General features: G+C 47.8%; 1 protein-coding gene across 19 annotated transcripts in view; it reads right to left on the bottom strand.

The window, feature by feature from the left end:
• The window catches only part of PTK2 (protein tyrosine kinase 2), a 256,989-nt gene that overhangs the window by 141,012 nt on the left and 100,890 nt on the right, over positions 1-15,087 (bottom strand). For all 19 annotated transcript variants that reach the window (XR_008292471.1, XM_053208063.1, XM_053208073.1 and 16 more), the window contains one exon: positions 4,003-4,090. Coding sequence is in view for 18 of the 19 variants with exons in the window: in XM_053208063.1 (XP_053064038.1) it covers positions 4,003-4,090 (88 nt within the window). In the remaining variant the exon portion in view is untranslated. The remainder of the gene's footprint in view (positions 1-4,002; positions 4,091-15,087) is intronic.

The raw sequence follows: 15,087 nt of genomic DNA, 5'->3' as shown, positions 1-15,087 counted from the left end.
CCCTGCTCACACTCTCTCTCAAAATAAACAAACATTTAAAAAAAAAAAAGAAAGAATCAGGGCGCCTGGATGGCTCAGTTGGTTGAGCATCCAACTTCAGTGATCAAGTCATGATCTCACAGTTCATGAGTTCAAGGCCTGTGTCAGGCTCTGTGCTGACATCTCAGAGCCTGGAGCCTGCTTTCAATTCTCTGTCTCCCTCTCTCTTCCCCTCCCTCACTCCCTCCCTCTCTCTCTCTCTCTCAAAAACAAACAAACATTTTTAAAAATTAAAAAAAAAATCAATGTTATCAAATTCTGAACCCCTTAAATGGGTCCTTAAAATGGACTCATTTAGCTTGGAACTCAGTGAAAATATAAGTATGCACATATGTATGCATCTTATTTATTTGAATCAAGTATTAAAGATTTTAGAAATTACAGAATGGGTGTCATTTGGCTCTGAGGCCTGTATAAGATAATTTATCTCAGAACTCAGTGACAATTTCCACACTCAAGTTCTTACAAAATATTTCAATTCCATTCTCAGTTGAATAGACCTTGGCTATAAATAGCTGAAGGGCCAAAACTGTATTCACTGTGTGTGTGCAGGCGCGTGCACGATTAAGCAGGAGAACGTTCTGAATTCCTAACTGATTTTGCAACAGCGGAACGAAGGCTGCTCCCAAGGTGGGTGCTGCCCACGCAGGAGAACACGCGGATTACCTGGAACAGCCCCGGAATGTCCACACCCGCAACAGGACAGATGCCGCACTCGAAGTGACCACAAGAAGTCAAATGAATAGACAAGTACTTACTGAAGCAGCAGGGCAAAAATCATACTATTTCCAAAACAAACGGAAGTACAAATACATCCATTTTTCCCATAAGTGGATAACATTACGTTTTACCCATTTTACGCACAGCCTGTGCTACGCGCCAGCACTTTACAGGCGAGCCTCCCCCTCCGTGAGCAGAGCTGTGCTTCCCTCCTCAGGGTGGATGCGAACATTTGAAACCCGGAGGAATGTATTAACCAAGCTTTTCCCGACAGACCTCTGCCACGGTTCCACTTTCCGTCTTGTTACTGCCACGCTCCAAGGAGCGTCCTGTACCTACACGTGTGTGAATCTCACCTCTTTAGAATAAGCCCCTGGAAGGAGAATTATTAGTTTGAATATCAAATTGCCAATATTCGACTGTTTTTACTTACAAAACCGCCAGCGGTGCCACATCCCAACCGGAAGTTCAGGGCCATGCTCGTGGCCCCTCCCGTACCTGCCGATCAGGAGCTGTGACAACTAACAGCATTCTCCTCCGCCCCTCTGTCCTCCTCCCCTGTAGTCTGATGCCACCTTTACCTCCCTCTGTTTCCTGTCACTTAGGCCTGAAGACACCGGCTTGGATGAGCCATCGACACGGGGAAGAGGTGGGATCACAGCTACACTTGTATTTCTTTTAAAATACAGGTACTTGGGAGAATATTACAAAATTATATGCGAAATGAAAGTAATTATTAGGGTAGAGATACTTTAAGTGATGCTTTAGAATATTTTCGGGACTGTCTAAAACTGTATAACTAAGTGTAAAAGGTTAAAAAGAGGGCAGGCTGAAGAAGAGAAAGTGTAGGAACAGGAGAAAGCAGAGCGGGGGGTGAAGGGGCCGGGAGCTCATGTGGAGCGCACACAGGAAAGCAAGAGAGACACGCGCCATCCCGGAACGTGCAGCCCCACTCGCGTCGTGACAGGTAAACGGTAGATGCCAAGCGCTCAGAGGTCTGGTGCCGCCTGTGGACTGCAACTCAAACCATGCCTGGACACTTGTGTGGCAGACAATCCTACCTCACTTCATCGGTATTTGAGCAGGTGAGACAGGTAAGCACGCGGAGACTCACGGAGCCGTTAAACGCACAGTGGGCCACTACCGCGTGCACGCTCACTCCCTCCGGGGTTTTTTCATAAAGGCCGTTCAACCGAACAATGCAGGCCGCTGCGAGACACGTCCTATGAGTAAGAGAAAACTGGGGCCACACCAGCATGTGAAGTGCTTTTAATCAGAGATACAAGCAAGGCCTCCTACGGGGAACAACTAGGACACCCAGCAGTAGTGTGGAAGGAACAAGAACGCCACCAACTGCGAGGTCGGCCTGTAGTGGCCGTGAGCTAATGAGGCCTGTTTGATGAATTCCAGAAATCCGTGTCACTGAAGTAGTCACAGATTTCCTCGGGGGTGGGTTTTTTCAAGGAAATTATGCCAACGGTGATAAATAGCATCTACAAGAGAGAAACACACGATGCAAACCTATCAGTTAACTAAGCTCTCCTGTCACCTCCTTCACTTCGACTCAAAGCTCAGCAGATTGCTAAGCGTGAGCTGTGGAAACACAGACGAGGAGCGGTTTGTAAGCTAGAAATCATTCCTGCAGTACAAACGGGCCTCCAGCCGTCTCAGGCGGAATCTAAAGAGGGCTTCGCTCTTTCCTTTTCGCCAAACGCAAACGCCCTCTTCCCGTGCATCTCCGTATCGTGGTAAACCTTCCCAGGCTCCCGTCAAGTCTGGTACCCCACATTCCCACTGGCATTTCACTGGCCATTTCCAATGGCACTTCCACCCCACAGACAGGAAAACAGACCCAATACCGAGAAACAGCGACCTCAGCCTCCTGTTCTCACGGCCTAGATCCGAGAAGGGGGAACACCCGGTTTTCTCACATTGGGAAGTACATCAACCTACTGTCCTACCACCTTACTTCTGAATGTAACTGAACCTTGCCTCTTTCCTGACACCAGGCATCTGGACGGACACAATCAACCTCTTTCTTCTTTACTTTCATGCTCCATTTGCATCAGCCTCCCGGTCCTATCAAATCCATCCACTGAAGTTGCCTACACCCACAGTCAGACCTTTCTCTCCCCCGTTTCTTGCCCAAATGGGTGAACAGCCTCCTAACTTGCTTGCAGCCTTAAGACCCATCCAATGCACGACGGATGCCGCCATCACATCAGTGTGATCTTATTTAACAACGAAACTTCTCGTCAAGCCACTCACTACTTAAATTCTTTAAATAGCTCCCTTTATGCTGCAGGAGGAAACCTAGAACCTTCCCTTTTTATGATGTGGGCTGTATCTCCCTCACCCACTTCTCAGAACTTCTCAGCTCAGCTTTGCACCAGGTTTCCTAAAGTACAGCTCTTCCTCATCTACAAAGCTGGGGACTCGGTGACACTTTCCAGACCCCCTGGACTCCACCCACTGGGTCAGCAGACCCTCCTGTGTATGACCACGTGGCCCATGACCACCAACAGTAGAGGACTGAACGTAAAGTACCGTGTACAGGAGATCCTCACCCACTGCACCTTCAATCAAATTTAATGTGCAATTCACTTATTTCATCTGTGTTCTTGACCCACAGCAGACATTTAATACATATTTTTATTAAAACAAAACATTACCAAGTGCATTTACCTGCAAAATGGTGTGCAAATGTTGGGATATTATTCAGACCATTTTTCCCCCCATGCTCATCACTAAAACTAACAAGTATTTGGTCATAAAATTGTGTTGGTTCATTTATGCCACAGGTATTTATTGCCTAATGTTTTAAGGGGTAAAAAGCAAGTTACTCAATGTAAAAAAAAGTCCATTCTGGCTTTACTGTACAAGTTGTTCTTGAGATTATGTCAATGTAGCTGGCTCTGACAATAAATTCTGTACCCGACAAATCTGTTGATATTCAGGCATGACCATTATACTTGAATCAAAGACAAGCCAGTGGTTGAGTCACTTAGGACTTACAGTCTCCACATAAAAGAAGTCTCTTTTAAGACTTGCCTAAGCATACAAGAATTCACAAAGTGTCAAAAATTCAAAATTTCCCACTGGTTAAAAGACTCTCACTGCCATACTGTGCCAAATTTATTATTTTCCCGAACATTAGGTTTAATCTAATTCTAAGATAAAACCATGTAGTACGTAGGATTCAAAGAAACAAAGAAAAAGGTGTATTAAAGTACCCTCCTATACCTGTTGATAGAAGAAATTCAGAGTTGGCTTGTCTTCAGTAAACTGGTTTAGAAATCCTTTTGGCAAATAACGAATTCTCAATTCATATCTAAAAAACAATTCAGAAAATAGAACAATTAGAAAGAAGTAATTTTCTCAACTCGTAGTCTGTAATTACAGAATTATTGTGAGTATGACATAACCAATTACTCGAAGTATTATTTTTAAAATAAGGTAAAAAACAATCACAGTTTTTAAGCATACGGTTTTAAACCTTTCAGCACAAGAACATGCACGTCTGTTGTCTGAAGCTCAGTGATCCCGCAAGGAGACAGGACAGAAAAGACATCCAGAAGGCACAGGGCCAGCAGTCACTGTCCCCCACTGGGCCGGGCAGCACCCCCTCACACCTCCCCTCGACGGCTGCCCTGATGTGCACGGACTCACACAGAATGCATTCTTCTATGTCTGGTTTTTTCTCACTCGCGGCAAATGCTTGCGATGTGGAGCCCAGCTAGCAGCTGAAGGTCGGTCACGGCTGCCCTGTGTGACAGCCCATATCACCGCGAAAGGCCATCAGAGTTATTACTACTTTGTGGCCCTGATGAGGAAACGGCTATAAACACTCTTTTTTTTTCCTCCTCTAAACATAAAATGATGGGGCACCTGGGTGGCTCAGTCGGTTAAGCATCCGACTTCAACCCAGGTCATGATCTCGCAGTTCATGAGTTTGAGCCCCACGTCAGGCTCTGTGCTGACAGCTCAGAGCCTGGAGCCTGCTTCAGATTCTGTGTCTCCCTCTCTCTCTGCCCCTCCCCCATTCATGCCCTGTCTCTCTCTCTCTCTCAATAATAAATAAACATTAAAAAAAATTAAACATAAAATGATTTAGTCGCTCAGGAAGCCAAGCTTCAAGAATGGTCGAAACAAACGAACTTCACCAGAATGCTCTCTCACTCGTGTCTTCTGGTGAACATAGGGACACACCTCTGCTGGGAAAGGGCGGGGGGGGGGGGGGGGGACCAGGAGCAGAGTCCCTCGATCACAACACACACACATCTGTATCCACAGATGCCGCCCGTCAGGGAGCTGAAGAAGCCACACCGTCCTACCAGCAGCATGGGGCACTCTGTTTCCCCACACCCTCACCTCTGCCTGGTACCTGCATTTTAGTCCGGGACACTGCGGGAGGGAGGTACTGTGTGGACCGGACTGGCACATCCCGATGGATGATGAGATGGGGCACACTCTCATCTGATGATGGGCCATTCTGGAGACCTTTTGTGAAACGTCTGTTTTGTCTAAAGGGTTGTGGGCCTCCCCTCCCCGACCCCCAGCTGACCTGTGGGCATTCTTCAGGTATTCAGAGTGGGAGACCACTGTTAGACCGCCCAGTATGTTCTGCCACTCCGCAGCTGCCTTTCACTCTCCTGACGGTTATCTTTTAAAAATTACCTTTTTAATATTTATTTATTTATTTATTTTGAGAAAGCATGCACGCAGGGGACGGGCAAAGAGAGAGGGGGGAGGATGTGAGGGAGGGAGAGAGAGAGAAAGAGAGAGAGAGAATCCCAAGCAGGATCCGTGCCATCGGTGCAGAGCCCAACGTGGGTGGGGCCTGATCTCAGGAACCATGAGATCATGACCTGAGCCAAAATCAAGAGTCAACGCTTAACCGACTGAGCCACCCAGGCGCACCTAAAAATTATTTTTAAAATATTTTCATTTTAATGCATCTTTTGAGGAACAAAGTTCATAATTTTTATGCAGCCCTATTTATTCTTTTCCTTTTTAGTAAATTCTTTAAGTGTTTTGTTTATAAGGTATTTGCCTACCCAAAGGTTATAGAAAGATCTGGGTTTTTTTCCCTAAAGTTTTAGCAATCGATCTTTAAAAAATGTAACAGGCTCACAAGGAAAACACACAAAGTAATCAATACAATGTTTTTGGTTCAGTTAAGGGTGGAAAAAATGCATGATACACATACACAAGTTCTGCTAAAAGTTTTAAGTGTCCATCTTATTAAAATACACAATCGCCAAACGATCAGGTTCACGTTGACTTCTACTCTCGGAAAGAGGTCAATCATTTACTGCAGATATTCTACAAGGGGCAACTGTTTGTGGAAACGCAATAGATTCCATTTATTTTTAACTTGGGACCCAGCAGGTGCTTTACATGTGCCATTTCTCTTAATGCACACGACAGTCGGAGAACAGAAGTGTCATGATCTAGGCAGGTGACGCTCCGTGAGAGGAAGCAACGGGCTCCGAGCCAGTGCGCTCGGACTCAAACAGGACACCGGAGGCTTCTGCTGTTAGTGCCTCCCATTCTAACAGAGAAGAAACGGATCCCAGGTCAAACGCTGGGCAGCCTGGCTGCACGTTCATGCTGTTAACGTCCAGCATCCCGATGCTGATGCTGACGATGCCTCAACGGACAAGGGCCACTCAGGATCTGACAGAAATTGCGATAAGCATTTGACCCACGGGCTTCTTTCAGTCAGCACCAGCCCTGAGAGGAGCAGAGAGAACGTGGGCCCTGCGCTGGGGCTGCCTGGGCTGGGCGTCTGGCTCCGTGGCCCACCGCCGACCGCCGTGGCCCTCCCACACCTCGGTGTCCTCACCAGCCCTCAGAAAGTTTATATGCAATATATGCTCAAATTCATACAGCAAATACACAGGTATCTACAAGATGGCAGTAAAAGTGACACAGACAAATAGGCACGGTGAGGGGAATGACATGTGATAAAGTATTATTTTGCAAAGGGTGACCAGCAAAGGACACTCAGATTCAAAGACATCTTAATGAAGATCTGAAGGGAGGAAGGGAGTCATGCAATCACGTGCAGGGACAGGAGTTCTAATATGATGGAAGGGGGTGCACGAAGGCCCTGAGGCTGGAGGATGTGTGGGAAGGCAGACGCAGCTGGGCCCGCTGGGCGCAAGCCGTGAGTAGAAGGGCAGGACCGGGAGGTGGCAGATCACGGAGGACCCTGCACGGCGTGCTTGTGGGGCTCGGAGCACTGTGAGCACAGCAGTTGAGTCACAGGACATCTATTTCTCTGACCAGGCAGGCGACAGTGTGTAGGACCGGCCAGGGGACCCGGGGGGAAGAAGCAGGAGGCCCGGAGGCGAGTGCAGCACTGTGGCTGAAAAGGAAGGGCCTTCTGTTTTCACCGGTGGGGAAAGAGTTTCAGGGACTCGGGTAACGGGCCGAGGTCCCAGGGCTATGAAGAAGCAGACGGGGATCCCTCTATAGCAGTCCATGCAGGAATGCCCCAAAGCAGAACGAAACTGCTAGAAGGCACTGGCGGCTCTGAAACCAGAGAGACGCCCACTGCTCTTACTCTGTCGAGGCCAGCAAGCTCATCAGGTCGCCAAGCGGATTCTGACCACTGCTTTACTGCGCCCACCCAGCACACCCGCCCCACGGCCCTGACGATGCGCGGCCCAGCACACCTAGCCCAAGGTCCTGACTACGTGCAGCCCGGCATACCCGCCCCACGGCCCTGACCACGCGCAGGCCGGCACACCTGCCCCACGGCCCTGCTGAGACTGCCCGAGGTCTCCTGATGTAATGGCATCCCTTCACTCCGCCTCTGTCCTTAAACCACAGGGCCCAACACCCACAGCCGACTGGCCCACGAGTTCCAACATCCCTACTCCCATCTCTTCTGTGAAACTCACCTCTTTCCCGACTGCCACTACTCTGAGACTGGCTGCATCCCGAGACGCCTCTCCATTATTCTGCTATACGCCACTCCATGGACTTCCGAAGAGCAGCTAAATATAACACGCCCCAAATAAAATCATCTTTTTTCCGCCTCTCCTAAGTAATAATTTCCTATGAAGGCCACTGACACTAACCTCCCCTCAGTCTTACCACCAACAATGAGCACCAAGATACCCACAAGCTAACCAAGTAACGGTGAGGAGGAGTGGGAAGTGTTTGGAGAAAGAATCTGTTAAGCTTGATACCGAGAAAGGTTAGCCTGTCTGTGTGTAGTGACACAAAGTACAATTTCCAGAAACAACACAGATATCGTAAGCTCTTTCTTACAACACACTTCCAATTTAAAAATCCTCAAAGCGGGGGCACCTGGGTGGCTCAGTCGGTTGAGCGTCTGACTTTGGCTCAGGTCATGATCTTGCAATTGACAAGTTTGAGCCCCGCATCGGGCTCTGTGCTGACAGCTCAGAGCCTGGAGCCTGCTTCGGATTCTGGGTCTCCCTCTCTCCCTCCCCTCTTCCACTTGTGCGCTCGCTCTCTCTCTCTCTCTCTCTCTCTCTCTCTCTCTCAAAAATAAATGAACATTAAAAACAATGCTTAAAAAAATTCTCAAAGGAAGTACAGGAATAGAAATTCATCCTTAGACAAAAATTATAGCAGTAATAGCTGTGAGAAAGAATCATCAACGATATTGAGAATACAGGGTAAAAGTACAATGAGAAACAGTATCCGCAGAGTCTCAATCTATCTCCCCAGAAGAGTATTTCTTAATTTCAGAGGAAAAAACAGCAACTTTACAGTGGGGAAACCTGGCCACCACCTTAAACCAAACGATCCCAGTTAAAAGCACCTGTAAAAAGGAGTCACATGCTGACAGGATGCAGTGAGACGGGTACAAAAGCTTAGAATTCTGGCCCAAAACACATAACCTCAATATAACCATGAAAAAAGCCCTAGATGAACCTCAATTGAAGGACACGGTACAAATAACCAGCCAGGATTCTTCAAAAGTGTCAGGGTCAGGAAGGACATAGAGAGACTGAGGAACTGTCCCAGATTAGAGGAGACTCGAGGAGTCAGAACAGCAAAGTGGTTCCTGGACCAGAAAAGGGATGTTATGTGGGACAACCGTGAAATTTGAGTGACATGTGTAGATTAGTTAAGTAAGACTCTATCAATGTTTATTTTCTGGCTTCAGTGCCAACTGCTGTACTATGGTCACGAAAGTTCCAACATTTAGGGAAGCTAGGTGAAGGCACACAGGCCTTAACTATTCTTGCAACTTTGGATACGTATGGAGAATAAAAGAAATTCCACAGGCGCAGACTAACTGTTCCGGAACCACGGTGATAACCCACCAGAACCTCTCTCCAAGCAGCCTGGCCAGTGTCAGCCGGCAGCCGCAGACCCACTGGAAACTATCTTCCAGCTGCCTGTGTTCGGTGCAGAAGCATCCGGTAAGTGTCTAATTAACAGAGCAGCAAATTGGAAGTGCATCCGTGTTTTAAAGGTGTCACTTCCAAACCTGTCAGAGTGCTCCTCTACTTAATGTCTTTCTGCTTTAAACCCTCCTAAGAACTCTTGCTGAATGCAGGATTACAACAAAAGACTGGCTTCTTAAAAGAAGGCGTATGCAGGGGCGGTGTCATTTCAAGACAACATAGAAAACTACCAAATACAATCTAAAGCTTCCTAAACTATCATTATTCATTTTCATTGGTCTTCTTTGGAAAATGACGCCTCTCCTCTCTCCCGCAGAGTGAGGGGCTTGCGCGGCAGCGAACAGGGCAGCGCTAAGCAGGCTGCTAAGCAGGAGGGCAGCAACCGCGGCTCACTAACAATGACGAGAATGTTCCTCCTCACTCACTTGACAAAGCCCCAAATACCAAGAGGGCCGTCTCTTAGACTTGGGTTCAACATCAGAAGGATTGGGCCGTTCCACACACCCCCCCCCCCCCGGTGCCCTGACAGGCTATTTATATCCGCTTAGCCCACTCGGATGCCCAACAGCCACCCTACATAGGTGGCTCCAGATAAGTGAAGTTTAGTTACCAAAATGTGATTAACCAGAATGATCTAGGAACAAAACTTTCAAGCTGAAATCTCTCAAAACTGCAGGACACCGTTTGCCGCAGTATATGCTAGTACGACATTGCCACGGAAGCGTTTTTTGGCGGACTCCAGATCCTAACAAATACTACCTGCTCCACTGCGACCTCCAGCAACAGAGACCTCCAGGCCTCCTAGGGACAGGGGAGCCAGCTCCTGCTTCCTCCTGGACAGACTGGGCAGGAAGCAAGGCAGGTAGGAACCCGAGTCTTCTAAGGGGCTGACTTTTCAAACCCTGCCTCAGAACCCGACGGGTCAGCACGAGTCCCGATGGGGCCTTCGGGAGACCGGGGGGAGGGGGGCAGGACACTCCCCTCGGGGAGGCTCTGCACTATTGCCCTCTGGTCCTTTATCTTACCCAACCGATGAGATCCCCGACGATATTCCTTTAGGGTTTTCTTTTCTTTTCACATTACAAAAGCTTATCAGGCTGTTATGTCATTTTCTGGGACTTACTTTTTTTTTAATTGAGGTAAAATTCACATTACAAAAAAATTAACCTTTTTAACGCGTACAGTTCAGTGGCACTTAGTGCACTCACAACAGTGTCATGGGAGACTCGACTCTGCCACATGAGGCTACGTGGCTAAGATTCACCCACACGGCTACACGTCCCTACAGTTCATTCATTTTGACCTGCGTGACATCCTACGTCTGCGGCCCAGCACGGAAACCTGGAGTCTCTCGGGGACAAAATCTGCAGGGGAACTGCAGCCCTGCAGAGTGTGTGCTGCCCGTCTTCCAGCTGCGGCCCAAACGGATTTACCCGTTTACCTTCTCTCACCAGCAGCGCAGGCAAACACCCTGTTGGAGCCACCACCTCTCCCGCTACTGACGCTGCCCACAACTCACTTTCTGCCAACCAGTGTGGATCTTGTGGGCTAGGTCCCCACCCCCCTGATCGCCATCCCCCCCCCCCCCCCCGATTACCGGCCAAACTTGTTTTCCCCTTTATGACAACGCCTTCATGTCCCTTGTCCGTGGACTGAGTTGCCTGCAACTCTCATACTAATCAGAAGAGCATCATCCTTTGTAAATTACAAATGTGACAAATATCTCCTCTCAGCTGCAACTTGCTTCTGCACTTTTACAAATACACCTTTTAATACACAGAGGCTCTTCATCTCAATGAAGTTAAATCTGCTATTCTTTCCTTTTCCAGAGAACGTCTTTGGGGTTATTAAATCTTCCTGCTCCAGGACCAGCAGTACCTTCATACTTTTCATTAAGCTTTTTTCTCACCTGGTCCATTTTCAGTGGGTCCCTGTGTATTGCTTGAGGCAGGATCTATTTTGTGGTTATTCTTCCCACCAGGACAGCCACTTATCCAACCAGCCCTTCCTGTCCCCAGCGGCCAGCCACGGCACCACTGGAAGGTCCCCCTGCCTGACACAGCTACACCCACACAGTGTGCCACAAGCTGGCTTGTGTCGAAAGACCTCAGGACCCGGGTGAGCAAGCTTGTGTCTCACGGTTATTGAACAGGAGGAACAGATCCTATGGCAGATAGCACGAAAACAAATCGATGTTCAAAAACTTCCCGAGAATGGAAACTGACGCCCGATTATTCCGGGGAGTCCTAGCACTTTCATTCGAAGAACGTCTTACTTTTCAGAACTAAAGCCAGGAGTGCAGCTGTCCTCACAAAGCCACCTACGAACTGAGAGAAGGTCCCTGCTAGCAAGGGGGAAATGTGATCAAAAATGTTCTGTCTCTGGTGCTTACATACCTTAACAGGAGCAGAGAAGAAAGAGCTGAGCACACGGACTCAATTGCCTACTCTGCCGTATGATCTCAAGGAAGTTTTTTCAGCCTCTCTGAACCACAGCTGTCTCACCAGTAACATGGCAAAAGGTGAGTACCCACCTGAAAAGACTATCATAGGAAGAACGAACTTGGGTAAAGTAAGCCAGGTGCTTAGCACAATGTCCACCACATTATAAGCAATGTGTGTTACTGTGAAAACACAGTTATTCACACAATCTACAACTGTTCATCCCTAGATGAAGACAACTTACTGTCCCATCAAAGTGCTTTGCCTCTAGGTTTATTTTACATTTCCACTACCACTAATTCCGTTCTCACTTAAAATGTTTATGAGGTGCCTCCTATATACCAGGCACGACCAACTAGAAACTAGGAATAGAGCAGCGGGTGAGACAAAGTCCCTGAGGGAGAGAAAGGTCATCAGGTGGGCAGGCCCTAAAGACAGAACAGTCGGGGAAGACCACAGGCCGAGAGCGGACAGCGGACCCTGGTCTGAACGATGGGAGGCCCACGCGGTGACGGAAACGACAGGGGAGCACGTTCAGCAGAGTCACACGAAGCACAAAGTCTCATTCGAGAACCAGCAGGAGCCGTGGGGCTGGGGCAGAGCGAGTGGAAAGTTCTCCAAGACAAAGGAAAGGTGGGCCGAGGCCAGTGCTATTCAGCAGGCCAGGAAGCTGGCGGCAGAGAGGATCCAATGAGACCCCGACCAGGCAGCGAGGAAGAGACGACACTGAAACGTGCGGCCGCTTGAGTGGACGAAGGGAACGAGAGCGAGAGGAGATGGGGCTGAGAGATGATCGGGAACTCTGGAGTTGGCTCCAGGTGTGACGAGGTGCTACTGGAAGCTTCTGCAGGAGTGAGTTTCACACTCCACTGGATGCTTGTGTTTTTAAAGACTCTTGAGCAAACCCCGTAAGCTCTACCTTAAAAAAAAATCGCCCTACAACCGCTTCTCCCTCCATCACTACTCCCCCAGGCCACCTGCTTTTAGGATTTTTGCCTGGGCTACGGCAATAACTGGTTTATGGGTTCCCTGTGTCTCTCCTATTAACGTGTGAATTTGATGCCAAAGGCAGGTCTGCAGAGAGAAGGAAGAGGAAAAGAGGTCACTGGAGCAGTCCAAAATTTAAATGCTGGCCAGAGGACAGAATGTTTTTGCTTTATACATTCTGAGAAGTATCTTCAGGGGCCCATCTGTTTCTGTAGTGATTCTTCTAGAACAAGCCTTTTATTATTATGTAGTTGCCCTCCACATCCCTATTAATGCTTTTCTGTCTTCAAACTTTTTTCATAGGATATTAATAAAACAATACCAATCCCCCTGCCCCCCTTCTCCCACCTAGTTAGCAGGAAGGGAAATTCCTTTCTTTTCTCTTCTCTTCTTTTCTTTTCTACCCACCCAGCCACCCACCCATCCACCTAAATGAGGTTGAAGAGAACAGAATGGCACTGGATGAAAATCTGAGACCTCGGCGTACTAGTGAGGTTGGGTATGATTTTGTGAAGCACATACGGAGACCTACATGTACGTGATTCTGAGACACACATACGTGTTTGTGCTGCATCTTAAGGTAAAATGTTTCTTTCCGTAAGTCACATGAAAATGTCTTGAATATCACTGTGTTAGGTGTGTCATAAAGAGCAGAGAGCTGGACTGTATTTGTAATCACACCCTAACAGGTTCCGACCACTCACTCCTAGTCTACTTGACCTTCTGAAGTCTAGTCTGTGATTTCCCTTCACCCTACTTTCCTGTCTTTCTTCCTCCCCTTTTCTTGCCTCCTTTCGATTATGGAGTTTCTCAATACCTACTCACCCACCTACCTGTTACGTTATACAATCTACTTCTAATGTTTTATGGTTGCCCTAATATACAATTTTATTGTTAACATTTTTATATATAATTTTAAAACCCGGCTGGCAGAGCCCTAATTCTGATCACCTCTCTTCTGACATATGGGTTCGACTATCCGGGTTTTACTTTTTTCATATAAAAAATCAGATTTTACCACTTTACGTGTTTTCAGAGCCAATGCTTATCTGTATCTACCCGATTTTTTTTCTAGCTCTCCTTCTTCCAACCGAAACCCTCCTTCAGAGACCATTTTCCCTTCTCCCGAGTGTATGTATAGGAGGTTCCTTTGCTGGTATAGTCTCTGCGGAAAGCATCACTGCCATCCTGCTCTTGAATGGTCACCGAATCTGACAAAAAATACAGGTTGCCGGTGACTTCTTCTCCCCACTTTGCACAGATCACTGCTGTAGAGAACTGTGAATGGGTCCCTGTTGCTTTAGCATCATCTCTTTTTTTTCCTTTGTACACGACTTGACTATGATCCACCAAAGTGTAGATCTATTTTTTTAACCGTGTTTGGGGTTTTGCATTAATCCTGGTTCTGATGACTCGTGTTATTTGCCAATTCCAGAAAATTCTCAGCCATAATCTCTTTGGGAGTATTTCTTCCTCCTCAGTCTTTCTATCTCCTCCTGGAGCCCCTGTCAGAAATGGGTCTGCCTCCTCAGTTTTCGTGTCGTGCCATTTCCTTTCATATTCTCTACCTGTTCATCTCCCCGTGCTATCTTTTGGGCAAATTTTCGCAGATCCGTGTTTCTGTTGACCAATTTTTCACCTACATCTAACTTGCTATTTTAACCACCCAGTGGTTTCCAGAACTCGAGTTTGGTTCTCTTTCAAATCTACTTGGTTCTCCGTAATAGGCTCCTGTTCCTTACTGACGCCCTAAGTCCTGCCTCCTCTGACGTGAGCACCGACAGGCGGCAGGAAGCCTGGCCCTCCCGAAACACCCACAGGGATCACCTGTGCCTCCAACCCATCTCCGAGTCTCCTCTCCTCCCCCCGCCATCCACGCACCTTCACCGATCTTAGTGGCCTCGCTACCACTCGGGAGTTAAGGTTACAGTTAAGGCTGGGTTCACTTTAAAAGCCTGCACTGGGAAGTCAGCTAAATTCAAGTCAAAGCTGTATCCGGAGCTCTCTCTGCAGGTGGAACTCAAATCGAGTCTGTTACCTATCTCTTTACCTCCTAAGGTCTGTGGAGAGCTATGAGAAATAAACATTTTACGAACTGCAAATGTACAGACTATAAAGAGCACACCGTGGGCCCGGTGCCAGGCTGCGGCAGCCACTCCCGTCAGCATCAGGTTCAGCACTCACTGCGTTCGGTGAAGTTCTACCTCGCCCAGTCTTTGAGGGTTCAGGCTCCACGGAACAGAGTAGTGCCCACTCAACTTTACTTGAAATTAGGCCAAGTAAACTGGCTTAAAAGAACAGAAACAGAGCTTGTCAATTCAGATGCTTGCATTCGACACAACATCTGACCGAGCACTAGGGACATCATGATGATGAAGTACGCCTCCGACGTGTCGGTACAGGAAGGCAACGGAATTATGTTCAATAAAAATACCTGCAGGGATTTGTAACTAACTTTTAGGTATTCGTAGCTTTTACACACTTATTGGACTGACTGGCTGAAT

The sequence above is a fragment of the Acinonyx jubatus genome, chromosome F2 (assembly GCF_027475565.1).
Source record: "Acinonyx jubatus isolate Ajub_Pintada_27869175 chromosome F2, VMU_Ajub_asm_v1.0, whole genome shotgun sequence".
In the NCBI taxonomy this organism is placed as follows: Eukaryota; Metazoa; Chordata; class Mammalia; order Carnivora; family Felidae; genus Acinonyx; species Acinonyx jubatus.
The sequence above is the reverse complement of the archived record's forward strand: the minus strand, read 5'-3'. Positions and strand labels throughout refer to the sequence as shown.